This window comes from Peromyscus leucopus, chromosome 8a (genome assembly GCF_004664715.2).
Source record: "Peromyscus leucopus breed LL Stock chromosome 8a, UCI_PerLeu_2.1, whole genome shotgun sequence".
Taxonomy (NCBI): domain Eukaryota; kingdom Metazoa; phylum Chordata; class Mammalia; order Rodentia; family Cricetidae; genus Peromyscus; species Peromyscus leucopus.
In genome coordinates, this window is record NC_051085.1 from 39,057,883 (window position 1) to 39,075,625 (window position 17,743).

General features: G+C 40.9%; 1 protein-coding gene across 1 annotated transcript in view; it reads right to left on the bottom strand.

Annotated features, from left to right (window-relative positions):
• Positions 1-961: 961 nt before the first annotated feature.
• Heca (hdc homolog, cell cycle regulator) overlaps positions 962-17,743 on the bottom strand; it is a 44,797-nt gene continuing 28,015 nt past the window's right edge. The window contains exons 2-4 of the mRNA XM_028860811.2: positions 14,082-15,122; positions 6,952-7,106; positions 962-4,389 (exon numbers count right to left, since the gene is read on the bottom strand). Coding sequence (XP_028716644.1) covers positions 4,225-4,389; positions 6,952-7,106; positions 14,082-15,122 — 1,361 coding nt within the window. The 3' untranslated portion in view covers positions 962-4,224. The remainder of the gene's footprint in view (positions 4,390-6,951; positions 7,107-14,081; positions 15,123-17,743) is intronic.

Consider the following 17,743-nt stretch of genomic DNA (forward strand, 5'->3'; position numbering starts at 1 on the left):
GATTCATTTGGATAAGGACTCAGAGACTTCCAGTCTGAGGAAACAGGATCAGCTGAGGTTTTGCTTCTCTGATCTTCCAGCATTCACCCCAATACCCAGCCCCAGGTTTGTTTTATTAATAAGACCCTTTAGGATTCATGCTACAGGGGTTGGGCTCTGGGGTTTCAGATGCTCAAGCCAAGCACAATATTTCTCTCTTCTTGCTGCCTGTGGATCCAGCTGCAGAACTTTTAACTTCTCCAGTACTATATCTTCCTGCTTGTTGCCAAGCTCCCCACCATACCACCACTGGACTCCTGAAACTGTAAGCAAGCCCCAATTAAATGCTTTTCTTTATAAAAGTTGCCTTGGTCATGGTCTCTCTTCACAGCATTAGAACACTGACTAAAACAGTATCTGTGGGTGGCTGGTCTGGGGTGTATCAAAACTACACTTTCCATTTTTCTTTAGCACTCTCTAGACTACAGGATTCTTTATAAACAGAATAATTTTATACTACCCACATGAAACAAGGGGAAGCCTGATTTGCTATTACTTTGTTGCAAAGGAAGCTTACATGTGATACACACTTGTAAGCAGTGAAGAACTTGTAATTGTGGGGTCCTCTCTCCCTTTTCCCTCTTTTTACATTTATCTATCACAAGTGTGCATGCACCACAGCATACATGCTCTGGTCAGAGGACAACTTTCTGGAGTTGGTCTCTCCTTCCACTGTGTTGGTTCTGGGGATAAAACTCAGGTTGTTAAATTTGGCATCAGGTGCCTTTACTTGCTGAGCCATCTCACTAATCCAGAATTTAGAGTTTTGATTAATCGCAGTAGTGACTTTGGAATGGTTTTCTGGATGTTATTTTACCTCTTGAGAATGTCCCTACTTATCTACTATTTTTTTCTTACCAAACAACCCCATCTCTCAAAAAATTCCATCAAAAATATAGTAACACATTAAAGCAAAGTTCAGTATTTGTTTCTAAAATTTTATTATTCTTAATACCTTTCACATACAGAAACCCTCTAACATCACACATGATTCCATAACCCAAACGCTTCAATTTATCAACATCCTCAACTATTTACACTGGCTTCCCTCAACAAAAGTGCAATCCAAACATCTTGACAAGAAATCTTTATAGACGACAACATATTTTTTAGCTGGTTTTCATGGTATCCATTCATTATATTTTCTTTCAATTGCCTGGAAAAAGAATAAGGTCAACAAAGTGTAAAGATGAACTGGGTTAGGCAGCATCCTGTTATGGGAACCACACTCTAAACAAAAGTGCTCTCTCCTCAATCTTCCAATTACCCAACAAGCGCTTGAAGGAATTCAACAGAAAAGCAAAGAGGTTAGAAAACAGGCACAGAACAGACTGCAGAGTCAGCACTGATACTGTAAGATGACATGAAGAACTCAGGAAGGTAGTCTACCAAGATATGGATCTACCTGTGAAGTTTTAGCATTTAAACATAATATTCTTTCTTCATATGTTAATTTTCCCCCAAAAGGTATGAAAATTTCCTTTACTTAGAAAAATGAACCCATTTTACAAAAATTGGAAATTAAAGGATGTTGGGAAAGCTCCTTTGTAATTAGAAAACAAGCTGCTCATTCCTCCACTTCCTGGAATAAAGTCTACCTTTAAAGGTATAAGCCAAATGTTATCAAGTGCTTCCACTGTGATCAGGTGATCAGATGAAAGCAGAGAGCTGAGATGGCCTGAAGAGAAAATGATCAGAAATTAGCTTCTCTCAAAACTGAAGCAGACAGTTTTACTTGCTCAAAGTATCTTTAAAAATGAATGACTAAAAATGTTAAAGAAGATAAAAATCACTTTAAATTATTAGTCTATTTCAAATCTATGAGTTATTGAACACTATTTATGAGAGAAACAGAAGCTAGATCTCCTGGATGACTGATGCCCTTTAATATCCCAACTACAACAAAAAAATGGTAATCGTTCTTGACTTTTTCCAATTCTAACCAATGTGTTCTGGCAAAGTTTGGTGAAAACATTAAGGTCAGCAGATTTCCAAAGTAAGATTTACCTTTAAAGCAAGTATTGTATACTCAACTGTATTTTATTCTCAAATCAGCCAAATCTTCCCTTTCAGACAAAAATGCAATCAATGCACTAAAAGGCAAAAGGTAAGTAAGTGTACATGGCTCATGCTTCTCTTTTTATAGGACTACACACATCTATAGTCCTTACTCTATCAAGAGAACATCAAGAGCAAATCTTATCCAATTAAGTCAAACTTCTTCATTTGGGGGGCAGAAAACAAACGAAGGAGCAAGAATCGAATGTGGCTTATAGTCCACAGTTTTTTGTTTCTTTTTTTTTAATCTAAAGAATTCACTGGTGCAATGGATAAGTTGACTTCAAAACAATAATATAATGAAGTTTTACCAGAAAACATCAATAGGTTAAAGAACAGCATTACAATTATTTTATTTTAAAAATCAGAAACAAACACAAAGACAAATATGGTATCTGAATAAAAACTTAACAAAACTTTAAACTTGAATATACAGCTAACTCACAATTGCAGCTCTGTGCATCAAAGACAAATCTGCAAGTATTATGTCCTTACAGACCTAACAGTTGTATTAAACATCATCTGACCAATAATAATTATTGCTTGTCTTATGCAACTTGAGTATTTCTTGCAGATGTGAAACTTTTCAGATCAAACACCAAACCAGAAGTAACAAACCAACTGATGAAGAGTTTTAGTTTAGCACAGGTTGTTGTTGTTGTTGTTGTTGTTGTTTTTAATGCTGTTGTTTCAAACAAAACACCAAGCACTTCTGAGGAACTTAAGACTCAATGGCAATAATGTTTAGACAATTGTGAAAAGAAAACCCCCTGGGGTGATGGCATAAACCAAGTAAGTGATATAAAATATTTACATAATCCCCTAATTTACCTATTTATATAATGAATTATTTTTAGTATTCTTTTAATGTGTATTTCTGTATCATACTTGAAATTATCAAATTTACTCATGAGAAGTAATTCTCTAATTCTAGAAGAGATGTCTTCAACACATTTAAGTCTCCAAGTTCTAGTGAACAGGGGCTGGTTTTGGAATATCTGGTGTTCTGTATGGAACTTTTTTTTTAAAAAACAAACAATAGGGATCATGGGACTCTTTAGGATGATCTATTTTTAGATATGCTCTTTGTATTACTGCTAACAAAATGAGACATACTTTAAAAAGAATAAAACTGTTCTTCATCATTCTAACCAATTTGCCCTTCCTTCTTGAGGTCACCTCTCATTTTGGAAAGTCAGTATTAAATGGGTAATGTGGCAACAGATAGAATGAGAAGTGTGGCCTGACTGGTTCTGCAGCCCAGCACTCAGGCTAGAGGTTTATCTCCGAGAAGTTCTGGATACCAAGCAATTGCTTCGGCAATGCAGTCTGTAAACGATGCCCACCACAGCATGTGCAGATTTTCTGTGGGTTCTTTGACCAGCTTCTAGAGACACAACACAATTCAAATAACCAAGTTCTGCCTTCCTGCCTTCTTGACTCAATGTGCCTCATTTCTAATGTCACTTCACAAGACCTGTCATATGCAGCTCATTTAAAACTGCAACAGCAACAGTTTCCAAGGGTCATACGATTTGGATATTTCCAGTATGAAAACTGTTAAATGATACAAACAGTCAAACCAGAGCACTCGGTTCTACTCTCAAATCCCTGGTCAGTGGGAGGAAACTGCACCTCAACCGGAACTGAAGAGCAGATCCAGGGAGCCTGTCGCAGTGCGCAGTGCTGGCTCTCCGGGGTCAGACTTACATTCACTTGTCACTCACGCTCCCCAAGGCCCAAGCATCCAACAGTGGGTCTCAAGAGAGCTAACGTATAATAAAAGCTTCCTCCCAACTCCCACACACCCTTAGTTTCACCACAGAATCCCACACCTAAATGGCACCCATCCTTCCTATCCCCTTAGAAATGCATCAGAGATTCTGTGTGAGACTAAAACCCTACCAAAATCTGCACCATTTCCCATTTGGGCTCCAGTCTTAACCACACGACATTTGGGAATCAAGACAGGGCAAGGGGCAGCCCTCATTTTAGTGGCACAAATATACAAAGTAAACTCTGCTTTAAATTAGAAAAGAAATTAATGTCACAGAATGTTCCCCTATAAAAGATATGTAGTAAAGTAATAATATCAATAAAATAGCTATTACTAAAGCAAAGCTTTCATCAATAAGCTTCGAGAACTTTGAAGGAGGAGAATGGCTTCACAAAATGGTAGTCCAGGTTCCCACAGTGTGGACACTGCTGGACATTGCTGTACTCAGAGAAGTACTGCATTCCGATCCGTACGTCGATCACAGGCTTGCCACAATGCTTGCAGTTCAGACGAGCCTGGGGAAACAGACATCATGATCCATAGTCCTACTGGCTTTACTATACTAGTCAAAAGCCGTCTAATCTAAGTGTTGACTGAAAGAAATTCAGTAAGGTATCTCCATTATTAACAGAATCGGGATGCACATCTAAGATACACATTCTGACATTCATCATCATCCTTGTAAAGATTACAGTCTCCCAGGCTCTCTTTTAGTATGAGGTGCCTATCAATGACAGAATTCTAAATTATACTACCTGAACATCTCCACCAGTTACCTAACAGCAATCACCTATTCCCTGGATTTTAAGCAAATGGCTGAAACTAGCTCTCTGCACCCAAACCTACATGAAATACTTTCCTGAAGAGTCCAGGTTTACTTCAAAAGCTCACATACACTTTCATTTGACTCCACACAACACTGTTTTCTTTAAGTTTCTCTAAAATATCCAATCAAAACTGGCAATCTAGGCAGGAGTGCTATCTGTATCTTGAGACTTCTAGAACTCACTAGCATATGACATCTTCACCTGTGCCTAGGCCTCTAACACATGATCCTGGAGCCCTTCAGCAATAGATCTGGGAGTGAAGTGGATAGGCAGAAATTACAGATCAGTCTTAATTTAGACCCTTCCTAAAAATGTGCTAACAAATTTGTCCTCAAAGCATTCCTGTGAGGGAGTCTAATCTGCATTTCAGATGATGAAAAGGGGCACACAGTGATAAATACCATGCCCAAGAAAACAGAAAGCAGAACAGCTGGGATTTAAACTAAATGCACTCCAGAGTGCACATTTCAGCAACATACGGACTATCTTTCTACAACCTAAAATGAACTCCTTTTTAACTACTTCGTCCCTCTGAGTCTTGAATAGAAAGTTCTCTTTAACCTTTTATTCCTTTCTGATAACCAATTACTGCTTATTTTTGCCTCAGAATTACCTGGAAATAAAGTGTCTACTACTTTATTCTCACAGTGAATGTGTTCAATTGATTAATAATAGTAATCAAACAAGTTTTCCATTTCAGTTGGGGGACAGAAAATATAGTCTTGGCATATATCAGTTTAAAAAATAAATATGCAGTTGTATACTAAAGGTCCGGTGGGAAGGATGCCATTGTGTATTTCTCTTTGAAGATAGGGAAATCCCATGGCCTTTCAACATGTAGTAGAAAAAAGATCAAAATAGGAATCACAGGTTTTAGTCACAGCTGTGACACAATTTGTGTAGACCTGGGCAAAACATTCAAAAATTTGAGTTATCCATTACAAGCAACAACTCAGAAGGCGAGTGAGCTCTGCAAGGTTCCATGCCACACTCAGGTGTCGTGAGTTTTAACTGCCTTTGTTCACTTCCTTAGTTCCTTAATTCAAAGGCTAGCCTTCCTGCTAGATCTCATATGTGCAGAGAAGAAAGGTGCCACTTCCTTTGGTGTCTCTTATCTCAGCAGTAGACACAAGGCACAGCAATAACTGTAAAACGTGACAGTGATTAACTGAAAGATTATGGTAACTCATTGTCAACGCTAACCTTGAATCTGGAACGGTAGTCAATATACCACAAGAGCAGAAAACTAGTCAGCCTTATCCAAAACCAAAAGTCAGAAAAAGATGACTGTCTACCTCTCTCATGAGCAGATTTCTCTTCTGGAAAATTTCTAAATGGAAAACAAAACACACACACACACACACACACACACACACACACACACACACAAAAAGAAAAGAAAAAAAAAACACACAGCTGAACTACTGTCACTGTCTCTGGCAGCCTGTGACCTCAACAGAAACTGGTCATTGACTGAACAAACTGGCAAGAGAAGGAGAAAAGGTCTCTGCTACACAGGAATGCCTACTAGGGAATTCTGTAACAAGTTCCTTCTCAAGCATGTGGAGTACTCAACTCCGGTATTCCTGGGGTTTGGGTCTTCTTAGTGTCTTATTTAATGGGGTTTTATGTCAACACCTCCCTCCCTTCCTTTTGACAGCTACGCTCCAGGTGCTCCTAAGAGCCAGAGAAGAATGTAGCTTTCCTAGCACTTTAAGAATTACAAATCTTTCTGGTCAACCTCACACAACTTAAGAGTGAGAGGCTGGGGTTTTGCCAATTCTCACAGAAAGTAAGCAAGAGGAAAATTTTGTCTGTTCTAGAAAGTAAAACTTTCCTTCTCAGTTTAAATTATAACCTTTTGCTACAAATTAGTTACACCAAATGAGAAAACTACAAGCAAACAAAAAGCAAACTGAAGAAGTCCTACACAGAACCTGACCAGCAGGCCACTGAGCAGCGGCAGAGCTCGGCAGAGCACTTTCCACGCTTAGTTACAAGTGGAAAGAAGGTGTTCCGCTGTTTCGTAACCTTTCTTCTGACATAAAATGGAAAAGACCCCAAGCCGATTATTGTATATATTCCTCTGACTATACAGTGTTCTACCTCAAGGTAACAACTCAGGCATCTGAGTTCTTCTTCACCCTTAGAAGCACCTTCTCCAAGCGCTCACGACTCCTTCCAAGTAACCACAAGGCAGCCTTTAACTCTAATGCCGCCCACTGCACTCCAGCTTCAGTTGATACCAACCTGACAGCAGGGAGAGGCAGCCAGGATGTCGTAGGTGTACATGGTGCCCAGCTGGTGCCAGCTGCCATCCCAGCGGGACTTGCACTTGATGCAGACGATCTTGTGAACCCCTTCCAGGCAGTCCACACACACTGCATACAGATGCATGAGTCTTCCTGCACACAGAAAGCACAAGGCTCAGGTGGCGGCTACGCTGGAAAGCACCTTCATCTCCAGCTGCAATCAAAATTCCCTACTCAACAACAAAAAGCAAACATTTTATCATTTGAATAAAGAGAAAAAGCAAGGCAGATGGTTTCTATCATACATCCTTAAATGTCCTAGTAAGATAACAGTGAATGGTTGCTATCAATACGACAAACTCCAATTTATTTAAAATAGACACTTGCTTTAATTTACTTTTCTAAAATGTGCTGCCCAGCTTACACTGTGTGTCCATCCAGATCCAAATAATAAAGCCCCATGCTTAGAACCAGTCTGTAATCCCCAGGATTCTCCAGTCTATGTGTGGCATACAGAGAACCAACATGAACCAACAACACTGGTCGGCTGAGTTGTAACCCACAAACAAGTCCATCCAAAAATGTCTGACTTCGTATTGACAGCACAGAATTTGACCACAGCCACAATTACTATGTTAACTGTCCTCATTCCCAAAACTGCTATCACCGCAGCTTATTTAGGAACTAGAATTATATATTACTTGTGATACATTAGAAGTCCAAAAAATTACTTACTGGGCTTTTAAAAGTCACAACCTCATTCCTACACTGCTTATCAAGGACTTAATGTTTATAAAGGAAAGAGGTCATCCAATTATATGAAAGGGTAAAGGTTTAAATAATTAGTCAGCATGTCCAGGATCTGCCTTGGGCAGTATGTAACAGCAGCATTGCTGAGCACAGGGAGCACTCTAGAACACTGCTGAGAACAGGGAACATCACCTTAGAACACTGCACAGTGGCTTCCTATTCAGAATGTGCTGCTCACTGCCAAAAGTCAGACTAAGGGTTTTTACCATTTACTTGGAAGGACCAGCTCTTTGTTTTCTACTGCAAAGGCACCTAATGGTCCTTAGAGGGAACCTTTTCATTACATTTGCTTACATGGACCTCTTTTTCCTTCAGAGCAGGAGACATACCCCATTCATCCTTGTCAACTCGGTATCCAGCACAATGTCAGCAATGTGAAAAGCTCTGTGTGCTGAGTGAATGGATGGCACATGGTGACAGCCAATGACACTATAAACTGGGGGTGTCTAGGCCAAAACCAGGAAGGGTGAGAAGGGCTTCTTGTAATACCACCCACCTCTCTTCTAAAACAGTGAAAACAAGCTCTCACATGCCATACCCACTGAATGCCTGGGACCATATCCACAAGTCAATTTAATTATCTATTAGCTACTGGAACACTTCATTTGCAGTCTCCTCCTTGGTCCAACTTGGAATGCTCAATGACACATCAGTGCTGCTGGTGAAAGTTAACACCAAACACAGAAGGTGCTTTTAACAATGGCTGTGATGACGAAGACAAGGAACAGTCACTGTGCACTTACCAAGGGTCTGCCCTGTGCTGTGAGTGCTCTATCAATTACTTCATTTAACTATCACAGCAATGCTACAAAGGATTCGTGATTGTTACTCCCATTTCAAACAGGAGGGACAGACAGCAGCTTTAAGTGCCTAGGTAGCTTGTGAAAGCTTACAAAGAAAACAAGGAGCCAAGCCCAAGCCCAATTCATGGCTATGTTGACTCTTACCCTATAGGCAAGCAAACTCTTGGGAGGCCTGAGTCCAACCTTAGTTTCTGGATTTGTTTTCCATTACTATTCCACCATGTCCTATACAGAGACTTTCTGAGCCATAGGAAAGATTCTGTAACCAGAGGCCTAATCACATATGATAGACAGTAGTAAAGAAGTCTAAAAAGTCCCTCTTAACTAGACCAATCTTACTTATGAAGACCAAACAAAACCGTTTTCTTGATCAGAGAGCAGGGGCTTGAAGCAGAGCTGGAGAGGGCCAGAATGAGTAAGGGGCCGAGCAAGGGAATCCAATGAACACAGTAAACACCTCAGCAACATATAATCAACTGTGAACTCAGGAATCCCATGGCCTAGAATGTGGTCATTTTGTTGGAACTGAAAATGCTTTAAAAGTGTGGTTGGGAGAAGAGCTTGCTATAAATAATATCACCCAGACTTCTGAGGTGCAGCAACAGAAACACTGGCCCATGACTAATGCCTTATTTGTGGTACTGCTGACTTCTCTAGTATTCATTAAACCCCCGACCACAGATTCTAAAACCAGAAGTTAGTTGTTAGTACCTCCGTAGCATGCACTGAACACAACCATCATCTCTGTGTATGCTTACATACCAGTGTGCATACAGACATATAAGTAATTCAGGCCTAACTAATTTTTCCTTTCTCCATCCCCTCCCTGATCAACACCCTCAGAATTTAGTCTTGAGCTCTATCACAGCCGTTTCCTCTTCTCTTCATTTAAGAGCTTTTTACTGCCAAGATTTAGCCATCAATGTTAAAAATAAGCTCCCACGTGTTCACCCAAATGCTAGTTTCTAACAGTGCTTGCTAGATATCGCCACAGAAAATTAACTAAACATATACAAATGATCGCTACCTTCTTTCCCATGAAATCAGGTCCTTTCCCCAACCTTATCTTCTACTGCCTGTGAAAGCATCATTTATCTTGTCTGGATTCAAGGGGAACTAAGGAAGACCCTTCATTTTTACAGTCAGAGTCTCCAAATTTGTAACTTCCCTTTAAAAAATTCTCCTGCAGATATCTCTTCCTTTTAATTCTCACTACCTCAGACAGTAGTTTCTCATCTTCATGCATACCAATGTGACAGTGTCAACTCTGTCTCTAGGTCCCAAACCTTTCAAGCAACTTTTTTGGGTATATTATTATGTTTGCTTTTTAAATGTTGAAAAATCTCCCAATTCATAATCACATGGTAAAGGGTTTCTACAATGGCTTGAATGGAATGCACCCCTACCCCCAGCCCGCTCTCTACATCTATTCCTTTTCTACTCTGTAACATTTCCAACCAAACAGTTCAACTCATCTCCTGATCACAACCTAGCTGATTTTCTCTTCACCACCATCCCTCATACTGCCTTCATACTGCCTCCTGAAGAACCAAACCCAAGTGGCCCTTTCCTCCTTGGAAATCTCAGAATGCTCGATATACAGTATGTACATATGTGTATGTGTCATTTACTAATTCCATGTGTGATGCTATTAGTTACAGCCTCAGGCTTAGTACAGTTAATTATATTGTATAAAATGCATTTTATATATCAAGAATATACACTGATGACCTCACCTAGCACAAGTGCAAAGCATGACTGACAAACGAATACCTGATGGGCATAAAAATAAATGTGTCCACTGTAAGTACCCCAATTCATTTCTATAAAGTATGGTGCAAGTTTAAAGGTGTAGAAATAAAGGTGTTTCTACCCATTTCCTCCTAAAATTACTAGCAGTTATGCTAAATGAGAAACAAAAACACAAACTCACTTCTATAAAACCGGAAGAAATCTAACTCCAACTATATTTCTGCCATTGGCCATTCTCTTTTCTACCCTGGGGAGGGTATCCCCTATCCTTCCCAGTCTTAGCCAAGCACTATTCAACTGCATGCTTCTAAAATCGGTTGTTTCGACTCTATAGCTGAATGAGATCATATGGTTTCATCTTTCTGTGCTTGGCTTATTTCATTTAATTATGTCCTCTAGCTTCATCTACTACCAATGAGATGTAGTACAGTCATGACAGAAAACAGAGTTCCCTCAAAAAAACTAAAAATTGAGCCAGGTATGGTGGCTCACACCTTTAATTCCAGCACTCTGGAGGCAGAGCTGGCTAATCTCTGAGGTTGAGGCTAGCCTTATCTATATAGCTAGTTCCAAGCCAGCCAACGCTACACAGTAAGGTCGTGTTTCCAAAATAAATACATAAACAAAAAATTATGAATTATCTAGTAATAATGAAAGAATATGTAATGACCTGTGTAAAAGATTTCCAATTAGCATTACCATATGATGCAGAAAACACTCTACTGGGAAATGAAATCAGTATGTCAGAGGTATTTGTACTCCCATATTCACTGCAGCAATACTCACAACAGCTGTGGAATCAAACTAAGAGTCCATCAAAACGATGACTGGACAGAGAAAATACTTTCGTGTATATACATATACACACATATTTAGCCATAATAGAAATTGAATCATACTGCCATAAAATGGATAAACCTGAACACATTACATTAAGTAATAAAAAAAATATGCCAGGGACAGAAAGACTGATCCACATAGTTGTGGAATGTAAAAATACTGATGCAAGTACAGAGTAAGAACAATGGCTACCTAAGGCTAGGGAAGGGGTGGGGGGAGAAGCGGGTTAAAGGACACACATCTACAGTTAGGAGGAAGGCAAGTTCTAATGTCTCACTGTACCGTAGCAACCAGAGCCAACACTATTATGTAGTGTTTTTCAAAATAACTAGGGTTTTGAATGTTCTTACCAGAGATTATAAAGAGGAGGTGAATGGGATCTTCAGTACCCTAATCTTATCATCACACAATATAAACAAGCGTCAAAACGTCACACTACAGTTCATAAATATGGACAATTGTGTTTCAATTAAAAACACAACTTTAAAAAACTCCTAAACTAACTAGTGGAAGATGAAAGTAAACACGGATAACAGAGAGCCCATTCCAGCTGGGGCACCAGAAGCCAACCAGCCTGTCACCTGTTGGATGTGTAGGAGAAGCCATCCTGTCCAACCCTGCCATGAACTGTGAGAGGGCTTTAAATCCCATGAGGCCACCAGGCTTTGGGGTGTCCTGCCTCATGACAAAGGACTCCAGAAAATCAGGCAAAACACCCAAACTAGACTACTCTTAACTACAGCTCCTTTGTCTTATTCTGAAAGATAATAAAAGAAACTACATCTGAGAAACAAGAATATGGTGCTCTTCAAAAGCCCCCAGACTAGGCTTGGTGGCGCACACCTTTACACCCAACATTTGGGAGGCAGAGGCAGACATATGTCTTTAAGGCCAGCCCGAGCTACATAGCGAATGTCTCAAAAAACAAAACACAAACAAAAAGCTCCTGGAAATTCAAAATATTAGAAGGCAAATCCAAGGATGTGTTCCATTTCCAGCAAGAGTAACAGAATATAGAGACAAGTAACAGATAAACAAAAGGATTTTCTCTCCTATCAAAGGGGAGTTGGGAATGTCAATCTAGGAGGTACAGTGTCACATGAACAGGAGTTCCAGTACTTTTTAAATGTAAAGAGAGGAATTTATCAAAGAAAAAATGCAAAAGCAAAGTTTCTCTAAAGTGAGGATCTAAGTTTATATATTCAATAATCCAAGACAGTCCACAGTAAATGAAGAGGGAGAGGCTGAGGAACCACCTCATGGTGGGATTTCAGGACACCAGAGACATTAAGAGAAAACCGAACCCTTCAGAGAGGATAAAGATGAGAGGGGAGAATCATAAGAATATTAGACATCAAGACAGTAACTGTGTAAGATAGAAGAAAGTAAAGAAACACTTTTTAAGTTTCTGAAGGAAAATATCTGTAATTTAAAGGACTACATGACCCAGCAAGGTAACAATCAAGCATTAAGAATGAATAAAGGTATTCTCAAACTCCCATGTCTCAACTTCTGAGGATGTCTGAGGGGGGAAAATAAAGAAAAGAAAATATGGGGTTAGGAGACAAGACTTAAAACATGGGAAATAAACAAAGGATTTTTCCTTCATGTCCAACAGGACCTCAGAGCTCGCTCCAGGCCAGAATAGAACATGGTTGGATGAAAGCTGCCAGAAGAGATGTTTACAGAAGAAGCAAAAAACCTTCAAAAAATATGCTAAGTGTGTAGAAGTGGTTTACAAATCTGCTAGAAGAGAGCAACCTTCCGAAGTTAAAACAAAAAATAAAACCACCACTCAGGCACTTGAACCTTCAGATTCTATACCAACAGTTAGCTCTCAATGTTCTCTTCAGAACTGTGATTCTGCAGCCAGCCTGGGCTATACAGTGAGATCTTTGCCTCCAAAAACCAAAATAAAAAATCTAAGGCAATGGAAACATGAAGAAATGAACTCTAATTTACAACAGCATCCCTGACAAGACTGTTTCTATATGGGAATATATATTTTGGTTCAACACTATTGACATGCAGCAGAATCACTAGGGACTTATCCCCAGAGGGAGATATGTAGTCATCCACCTTAAACACCAGTCTAGTCAAAAGACAGTACCTAAAACTGGAGAATTAAAATAGCTATTTAAAATCCTGATGTCAAAACCCTTGAAGAATCAGTTGGCATTTCTAAGTATTCGGCTCTGGGGGTGGAGACAGCAAAGTTTAGTGGAAGAGGACAGGAGTCATTTTTATCTGACGCTGTAGCGTTCTGTTAAAGTTATAAACTGTTATACATCATGCATTTTTTTTTCCTTTTGGAAGTTCAACAGTTTTAATTTCACACCTATACTGACCAACTCCTTGCTTTTCAAGTTATGGCTAAAATGTGCCCAAGTCTTTGTCATACATATAAGCTGACCACTACACTTCCCAACCAAGGTCATGCCTGGGTTTTCAAACATCCCCCATTTTCCTTCTGATGCCATCAACAGTCTCATCTTCCACAATTGTCAAATTAATTCAGTATTAAGAAGTCATGCTGTCCTTTCCTGTTTACAAGGATCAGAGCTTGTTAGGCACATTAAAGGACTCAAACTAACTATTTCACAGCAAAGAGAATAATGTAATTCCTTCTCTAAATTTTTACCCTGCTGTGAAAAGCTAAAAATCAGTGATCCTTTCTTCAAATTAGCACAGAACAAAAACATAAAATTACCCACCAGGCCAGATGTACCCAGTACAGTGACATCACAATACAAAAACCACCAGCCCACTAGGTGAAGCTGAAATACTCATGTTCCATAGCCCCTGGCTGGAACAAAAACATGTCAGTTACAATTAAATAAAAGAAAAAATAATGCAATTCCACCGTGTTTGCTTTTGGGGTTTTAACAAACAGAAAGCAGGCAAGGTGAATCAACACCTATACCTTGAAGGTGACAAGGAACATCGTATTCAATCTCATCGTGTCTTGAGGGGCTTAAGAACAGAGTTCCATCCACTAGTGGGAACTGTTCAAACACGGGGAGTGCCCGGTGGCACAAGGCGCAGTTTACAACATTTCTGTGGCTGGCACTGAGGGCTGCGAGAATGAACTTCCGGAGATCCTCGCCTTGGCCCACTTGGGCATCGTCTTCCATCCGAACATGGAAAGTGTTCAGCTTATGCCTGGGGATGTGAGTGAGGAGTTCAGAGAGGTCCAGTCGCCGCAGGAACTGTACAGGGGTGTCAAAGTGCCCTGCTCTGTGTACAGACAGACCAGCCGAACTGTAATCAAAGTGGGCATTTCTGAACACATGGCCCCCGGGCATGGCCTTTTTGTGAGGCTCAAGATGAATAGCGTTCTTTAAGAATTCCCCGAGGTATCTGGAGGACCGGGGACCACTGAAGTGGGCTGGGGAGAGGATAGAGTAACCAGAGGGTGGGGACTGGCCAGGGGAGCCACAGGGGGAGCGGGCCCCGTAGGCTGCAGCATTGCCTGTCTTTTCCTGGGAGTTCTGCCTGTCCATGGAGTGCCGCCGGGGAAGGTCATGGTTCAGGCCTTTCTGGGGCTTGTTCAGGGGCCTGCATTTTTTGGTCTCCTCCCCAGCCTCCCCTGGAGGCCTCGCTGTGTTCTTTTCTGACCCAGACTTCTTCTTTTTTTCATCTTGCATCCGCTTTACCTGGTACCAGTCTGTGTCCTTTTTTAAGTGGCCCTGCCCACAGCGGCAGGAGCAGAAGCGGAAAGCCAGGTCGTAGCCCTTCTTGGTCCACATATTCTGGCGGCACTGCTTCTCGTTCCAGCTGCGGGCCCTGCCGATGCAGTTGAACTGCACCAGGATGCTGCTCTCCCACTCATAGAAGCACTGCAGGTGCATCCAGGTGCTGCAGGGGCAGTGCTCGTTGTTACACACCACCTTCTGGTAGTCATCCTTCTCCAGGTCCACCGGCCTCCCGAAGCTGCAGATCAGGGGCGTGGCACACGGAGCTTCTAAAGAAGAATAGAGCAGGGTCAGTACACAGGCTCTGAGGACCCCGGGGGGTGGGGGCACCAACCCATCCCCATCGGCTCACTGATGCCAGTTAGACCACCACAAACGCCAGGCAGATTTAGAAACATTCACCATTTTCTTCTAATATGATGCTGTCCCAAAGGAATTGACTTTCTATCATTAATTATCTGCTAAAAAACATACTGTTAAGTTCCAAGCCACCCAAATCCTTCCTAGTCCAGTTGTGTTTCAGGCCTTATGACAGTGTGGTATAAAGTTTCTCAAGATGTGGGTGTAACAACAGGCACTTCCAGAATTCCTTTACAAATGAGTCACTGCAGGGAAAGTAGGAATTACTATGAAGCCATTAAAGCAACCAGTTGTGGTGGCATCTTCAAATGCTCTATCAGGGGTTTTAGATTGCCCTGAACAGCAAATATCACTGAGAAAATAGACCAGCCTCATCTCAACTTTTCTTCTAGAGTCATCAGATACTAATGGCAGGATGTCTGATCGAACAGAACTCCACTGTCCAGTTGTGGAAGAAAACAACCCTTCTCTTAAAGTATACAGACAGAAAGCAACAGAGAGGTATTTCTGCAGTCTTACATATGTTACCCATGCAAGGTCCAAACAGCTAACAGGTGCCTAGAAAGGAAGAAAACATACTAACAAAGCAGGCCCGTTTCTTCAGAGGTAAATGTGCGCATATATTTATATTCTATAGATAGGTTATCATTTTTAGTGAGAAATAATGCTTAGAGAGTTCACAGTATCTAGCACATAAAGCTTACTAATGGTGTTCTTATCATTAATGGAGTCCTAACTATACAGCTTATAGGATTTTTGTTTGTTAAAGAAGCTTTGTAAGATAATAGCTGAAGGTCTAAACAAGAGATAGTAAAAATGTGTATTCAAAGAGGGAAATTAAGAGCCTGGCAGGGCAGGAACAGAGTAGACGCAGTTCTGGCCATGCCAAGGAAGAAGACATGACGCCACAGGCCCAAACTAGCAGCTGCCAATTATGTGGGCAGGGGCTAAGTGTGACTACCCGCCCAGAAAAGACCAGCACATCAAACAACACACCAACAGGCTAGCCCAACTGGTCTCTGCACTTCTGCAATTTTCAACATAATTCATGAACTCCCCTTAAATTCCAGTCTGCATTTCCATGCTTTTCCTCTTTGGCCTCCTGCCAGGACTAGTGCTCAGCATTTCTCTCTTCACTTCCCTAAGTAAAACTAAAAGCAAAATCTGCTATTCCTTAACAAGGGCACTAGCAGCATTTGGACAATTCTTTGTGGAGCATGACTGTAACACTGGCATTACAGGAAGTTAGCATTACTGGATCCTGAGCATTTGACCTGTATAACCCCACCCACCTCAACTTCCTATGATTTGGGGGTGGGCTACTGGGACCGGACCCCAGGCCTTGGCCCATGCAAGGAAAGTGTTCTACTAGTGTGTTGCACCCCCAGGTCTACCCAACTGGGAACCATTGGGTTTGATCAAAAAGGTTCCAAGTACTACACAGAGGCATTTAAAATACATTTGCTATAAATGAGATGTCAAGGAAGCACTCAGAGACTTAAAAGTTCTTTTAGATTCCATACCTACGGTGGTGGCACTGTGAAACTTGGGACAGGGAGGAAAGGAGTGCACTGATCAGAAAACATGAAAGCCTGAACTCAGGGAACAATGCCAGGTATCTGTCAGTGCAGGAGACACAGGAGAGCAACAATCTGACTGACTTCCCTGTCTGGGACCTGATGATGAGCAGAAAGTACTTGTTTGATGGAGAAAAGAAGAATATGACCAGAGCTCAAGAGAGTTCAAACATAGAGTATAGATGGAATCACACATTCAGAGATGCAAGTTAAATTCCTAGGACCCAAGAGATATGCAAAGAGAATATGAGACAAGAACATAAACAAGGGATTGGGAAGAAAGTTGTGAGCAGTAGGTACTAACACCAAGGACGGTATAAGGATGGTACATTTACAAAATGGTAAATCCCATTTTCCACAAGAGAGCAAGTCATTGTATTAATTCTGCCACCAGAATGCCGGCATACCAGTAGCATTTCTAGCAGTGGTTCTCAATGTTTCTAACGCTGTGACCCTTTAATACAGTTCCTCCTGTTGTGGTGACCCCCAACCATAAAAACCATTTTCGTTGCTACTTCATAACTATGATTTTGCTGTTATGAATCATAATGTAATATCTGTGTTTTCTGATGGTCTTAGGTTGACCCCTGTGAAAGGGTTGTTTGACCCCCAAAGAAGTCACAACCCATAGGTTGAGAACATGTGATTTACAAGCTAGGAACCCTTCAACAAGTTACTTCTTGTCAGTTTCTTCTGTGAAAAATGCAGATAAAAACAATACTTGGTTGTTAATGATGAAAAATACATGCATATACACATGGTGCTTAAAATAGATAGGGCGTGACATCTACAAAACCTTAGTTCCTCCTGCCTACTGCTTCGAGGCCTACCTCCAGACACCAACTGCACCACCTAGCCCAGGGCATTTACAATCAGAGGCTGAATAAAATTGCATAAAAGACACTGGCATGTAAACTCACACGTGACAAAAGCATAAGGAAGAGCTGTAACCC